Source organism: Tupaia chinensis, unplaced genomic scaffold (genome assembly GCF_000334495.1).
Source record: "Tupaia chinensis unplaced genomic scaffold, TupChi_1.0 Scaffold000159_1, whole genome shotgun sequence".
NCBI classification, from domain to species: domain Eukaryota; kingdom Metazoa; phylum Chordata; class Mammalia; order Scandentia; family Tupaiidae; genus Tupaia; species Tupaia belangeri.
The window spans coordinates 7485392-7491363 of NW_006159630.1; the positions used below are offsets into that span (position 1 = coordinate 7485392).

General features: G+C 44.4%; 1 protein-coding gene across 1 annotated transcript in view; it reads left to right on the forward strand.

The window, feature by feature from the left end:
- LOC102480363 (CMRF35-like molecule 4) overlaps positions 1-5972 on the forward strand; it is a 15889-nt gene that overhangs the window by 5387 nt on the left and 4530 nt on the right. The window contains exon 2 of the mRNA XM_014586687.2: positions 1003-1341. Coding sequence (XP_014442173.1) covers positions 1003-1341 — 339 coding nt within the window. The remainder of the gene's footprint in view (positions 1-1002; positions 1342-5972) is intronic.

A 5972-nucleotide genomic window follows, 5' to 3' on the forward strand; every position in this document is an offset into this window, starting at 1 on the left:
TGCCAGACAGAGAGAGACATAGAGACAGAAAGCGAGAAATCGCCCCCCAGGGGGGATGTTCATGCCGCAATCCCTTCTCCTCCATTCTCCTCTCGGGATCTTGGGCACGCACGCACACACGCCCGGCGTGAGTTTTAAGACACTGGGTCCGGGACGCGAACCGCGGTTGACTACGTGGGAGTCTAGTGACATAGCCATTACGCTAACTGCTGGTTCCCAGGAATGTTTCTTTCTTTAGAATCTTAAAAAATTACTTATAAAGCTCTCAGGCCTATAAACTTATATGACATCAGTCTTATTTGAGTAAATCGATGACTAAATTTTTTTCTCATGATTATTGGTCTATTAATATTTTTCTTTCTTCATTTTATTTTAAAATTTTTCCCCAGAAAGTTACCCATTTTGTTGAGTAACAATTTATACAAAGACTGGTGTGTCTTACAAAATGGTATCTGCATGATGCAGACTCCATGGCCCCTGGGGACTGGTCGGTGTGTGTGTGTGGCCGCCTTCTAAGGCCTTCATCCAGGGTTTCCTGCAGAAGCAATGGAACCACCAGAGCAGACTCTGCAGTATCTGAGGTGGCTTCTCCACCTGGGCCTCCTGAGGGTCACTGTTACTAAGGGTCACTGGTACTAATGGTCAAGGCAGCCACCAGTCCCTTTGGAAATGGGTCTTCTCAAAATTCCTCCCCATCAGACCAGGAAACACGAGGTGGCTGCAAAGGGCACCCCTTGAAATACATGGATCACACTGGCCTCAGGGAGGTAGAAGAGGTGACACAGGAAGCCACGACTGCTCAGGGTCAGCGATTCTGTTTCTTTATGGTCTGAAGTTGTCTCCTTTTGGAATTTTCTGGTGGCTTTGATCCAGTGGATATTTGACAGTTCCTTCTTGGCTGTTAGGGGGCCCTGGATTTGGGAGCTGTTCTCAATGCGGAAGACTGTGGTCCTGCCCTCAGGTGGGGTTGAGGAGACAAGAACATGGATATATCTTTTCCAGGCAGCTCCAATGCCTATCCAGTCACCGGTCCAGCCAGAGTGAGCGGCTTGGAGCGGGGCTCGCTGAGTGTGCAATGTCACTGTGACCACGGGTGGGAGAACCACAGCAAGTGGTGGTGCCGAGGAGCTGATTGGGCCAGCTGCATCATCCTCATCCAAACCACTGGATCTGAGCAGGAGGTGAAGAAGGACCGTGTGTCCATCAGGGATGATCAGGAAAACCGCACGTTCACGGTGACCATGGAGGCGCTCAGAAGAGGTGACGCTGACACTTACTGGTGTGGGATTGAGAGAGCTGGAACTAGCTATGGGGTCCACGTTGAAGTTACTATTTACCCAGGTAAGGACAGGTCCCTCGGGCACCATGTGACCACTGTGCTGAAACTGGAGTTTCTGAAAAAGGGGGAGGGGGGACAGAAAATTATTTCAGGAAATTATAACAAAAACTTTTTCAAACTTGATAAAAACTACTACCTCACAATTTAAAAAATTATAATGAACCTCAAGTACAAGAAACCTGAAGAAACTTATACCAAACATTATAAACAAATTGTTCAAAAGCAGGGATTGAATGAAAATCTTAAGAGGATCTAGACACATGACACATTATGTACAGAGGAGCAAAGATAAGGAAGATGGTAGATTTCTTGTTGGAAACCAACAGAGGTTTTGGACTCCACCTCCTCCCCACACACTTTTCCCCTAGCCATGAAGTCTCCTAATCTCTGCCTGAGGGTTGCCGTGTGTGTGAGTGTGTGTGTGAGTGTGTGTGTGTGTATGTGTGATATCTGAAGAAGGATGCTGCCCTAGCATCTCTGTCTCTCATTGCCGGAGTCAACAAACTGGACAAGTCAGGCTTGAAAAATCCAGCGGCCCCTCCTGGTCACTCATAGCAGAGCTTTGCCCTCCTGGGAGCCATACAAGCTGACGGTCCCACTGCAGTTGGTTGTCGCTGGGGCCTGTACGACCCACTTTGGCACCTTCGAAGGGAAAACAAACTTTTATTATCCATCAGATATGGAGGAGTTCCTGGGCACAGAACCCTAGTGAACCCAGTTCCAGGTTATCCCAGGTTCCTGCCTAACATATTCAAGGGTGAGAGGTGCTAGGGGTGAGAGGGGAGGGGCCCGAATCTGTGCACATTTTACTTGCAGAAAGAGGAGCACATTTCTCCAAGCACCTTCCCCTCATCCCACGTCCTGCCTCTGAGGCTTACTGGGGACTCAGCCCTGCCTTTCTTGGCAACTTCAGCTGATCCTTGGGGAGGGATGTACACAGAGGCCAGGCAGTGCATGAGTCCTGCAGGTCTTCCTAGGACCTCCAGTCCTGTCACCATTGAGCGGGGAGGGGACTTAGGCAAGAATTCCCTCTCCTCCAGGCACACACCTTCATCTGCATGCCTGCCTTGCATGTATTTACTGGTGTGGAGAGAAAAGATTTTACACAAATGAATGAAAACTATGGATCTCCTGCTTTGGGCAAGGGATAATAATAGGGATCAAATTTAACTCCTGTCTTGAACAACGATAAATAAAATAAACAAAATATATAATATTAAGGTCTTCAATGCGTTAGGCATCAGGCAATAAATACCAGCGATCCATGAGAGAAAGCATTGTGTTGTCAAGAAAATCATGATGCATTTTTGCATTAAAAAAATTAAAAAATACTTCATGATTTTCCCAACCACCTAACAGACAAAAAAAGGTGAGCCCGGCATACTGCATGAGAGTTTCCAGATTGAGATCCAGAGATGGGGAACTCAACTGGCTCTTGGCAGAATTCCAGGCCTGGGGAAACAGTAGTTAGAATCCGGGAAGACAAAACTGTTCAGAGTTCACAGGACAAAGGACCAGAGAGGAAAGAGTCAGAAGAGTGGTAGTCCTGGCGGCCTATGGAGGGGCAAGAGATGAAGAACGTGCTCATTAGCTCCCGTGTAAGAGGACTACCCAGGGTCGGTCGGCCAGACACACCCAGAGAGACTAGAGCAGTGCCTAGTTCTCCTGCTGGGCCGGGATTGTGCCTGTGCCCATCAGCCAGACCTGCAAATGCATAACTCATGGAGCTTAGGGCAGGTTGTGCATTAATGTTTGGCCTCAGTAGTGGGAAATAATTAGTTCTACACTAAATGTTGTCTTAATATGGCCTTAAAAGCTTATAAGTAATGGATGGCATGGTGGCTAAGGAGCTGGATGACTGCATGGTTTGAGTCCTGAACCAGGAACTTGAAAATCATTCCAAGCATGTGTGTGTGCATACCCAAAATCCAGATAGGAGTATGAGGGAGAGGAGATTGTGGTGTGGTCATCTCCTTTGACCGTTTATGTCTTATATTCTCTCTCTCTCACTTTCTCTTTCTGTCTCTAGTGAGCACATGCACCCCACAGTAAAAACTAAACAAAAGAAAAAGAAAGAAAGAAAAGAAATCTTACAAGCAAATATTAAAGGAGAAGTTCTTTCCAAGTAATTGAACTCAAGAAGATTTATATAAATACAAAAATGTCCAGCACTAACAAGATAAAAACCACAATGTCTGGCATTCAGTCAAAGATGATGAGATATGATTATGCAAATAAACAGGACTAGTGTACTATTATTGCAATTTGATTATCATATCCCTGATGAATAATAATGCTGAGCATCTTTTCATGTGCTTATGGACCGTTTGTATATTTTTCTTAGATAACTGTCTATTCAAATATTTTGCCTCTTTATTTTAAAAAGAAAGAAAACACTACTCCCAGTGAGTAATCAATCCATTGACTCAATCCCAAACTGACACAGATGTTATACTCAGTAGAAAAGGAAATTTTAAATTATGATAATTACATTCCATACGTTCAACAAATTGAGTGGAGACATAACAGATATGAAAGGGACCAAATTCAAACGTTCAAAGCTGCAAACTAAAATTACATGAGGTAAAAAAAAAAAAAAAATTACATGAGGTGAGAACACATACTTGGTGAGGTCAGTAGCATATTAAATACTATAGATTCAAAAATAAGTGAATTTGAACAGAGCAACAGTATCCAAAATAAAATGCAGAGACAAAAAGAATTTTAAGGAAACCAGCAGTTAGCGTAATGGCTATGTTGCTGGACTCCCACGTAGTCGACCGCGGTTCGTGTCCTGGACCCGGTGGCTTAGAATTCACTCCGGGCGCGTGTGCGTGCGTGCCCAAGATCCCAAGAGGAGAATGGAGGAGAAGGGATTGCGGCGTGACCATCCCCCCTGGGGGGTGATTTCTCGCTTTCTATCTCTCTGTCTCTCTCTGTCTGTCTGGCGAGCACATGCGCCCTATAGTGAAAATCTCTCCAAAAAAAGAAAAAAAAAAGAATTTTAAAAATGAATGGAGTATCAGTGAGTTGTAGTTCAGCTTCAACCAACCTGCTATATGTGAAATTGGACTCCCTGACAAGGAAGAAGGGCAGAAAAATGATTTAAAGAAATTATAAACTTGATAAAAACTCCCTTCACACAGTTAATGTAAATCTAGTACAAGAAACTTGGAGAAACCCATACCAAAATACATTCTAATCAAGTTGCTCAAAACCAGCGATGGAGAGAAAATCTTGAGAGCATCCATAGAGGCCCATGAGATGGTGTAGTGGTTATGTCGCTGAACTCCCACCATTGAAGGGCCTTGGTTTGAGTCCCAATCCTGGTAACTTGAAAATCACGCCAGGCACATGCGTGTGTGCCCAAGATCCCAGGGGGAGGATGGAGTAGATGGGATTGTGGCACAGCCTTCGCCCCTGGGCGGTCATTGCTCACTTCTTTCCCTCTCACGGTCTCTGCGTGTGTGTGTGTGTCTCTCTCTCTCTCTGGCAAGTGCTTTAAGGCAAAAACTTCTAAAAAAAGAAAGAAAGAAAAAGAAAGGAAAACAATGAAAGAAAAAGCATCTGAGGCGCAAAGATAAGGATCATGGCAGATTTCTTGTCGGAAACAAAGCAAAAGAGAAGCTGGTGGGACACCTTTAGAATTAATAGAAAAACAAAAAACAAACTATCAACTCAAGATTAAAAAAAAAATTCCCAGAGGGCATGTGCACTCACCAGAGACAAAAAGAGAGGGTGGGGAGTGGGAAAGTTTCTCCCATTGGGGTGGTTATGCCACAGTCCCTTCTCTGTTTCTCCCTGTTTTGGGGATTACGGACACATCCATATGCACCCAGCATGTTTTCAAGCCACTGGTCCAGAACTTGAACTTACACAGTTGACCATGTTGGATCTAGTCACCTTTAACACCCGGCCACAAGCTGGTCCCAGCTCAAGATTTTATACCCAGTAAAAATTCTTTCAAAAACTAAGGTAAGGAACCAGCAGTTAATGTAATGGCTATGTCGCTGGACTCCCATGTAATCGACCGTGGTTCGAGCCCCAGACCCGGCGGCTTAAACTCACGCCGGGCGCGTGCGGGCCCAAGATCCCAAGAGGAGAATGGAGGAGAAGGGATTGCGGTGTGGCCATCCCCCCTGGGGAGTGATTTCTAGCTTTCTATCTCTCTGTCTCTCTCTGTCTTTCTGGCGAGTGCATGCGCCCTGTAGCAAAAACTTATCAACCCCCACAAAAAAAAAGGAAGAGAGAAAGGAACCAGATAAATTTACAATGAAGCAGGCAATATAACAACAGAAATAATAGAAATACATAGCATCATTAAAGGATACTATGAGTGACTGCACGCCAATTTAAAAAAAAAAAACTAAGGTAAAATATTTTTCAACATAACTAAAGTTGAAAGAATCTATTATCGTCAGATCTATACTCCACACTACAAAAGAAAGAAATGTTAAAGAAGGTCATTCACCAATTATGCTAAGAGAAATAAGGTGGACACAGAAAGACAAATACCACATGATTTCATTGATACATAGAATCTGAAAATGTCAAAGTCATAGAAGTACAGAGTAGAATGGTTATCAGAGCCTGGGAGTAGGATGGGGTAGGGAACAAGGAGAGGCTATTCAAA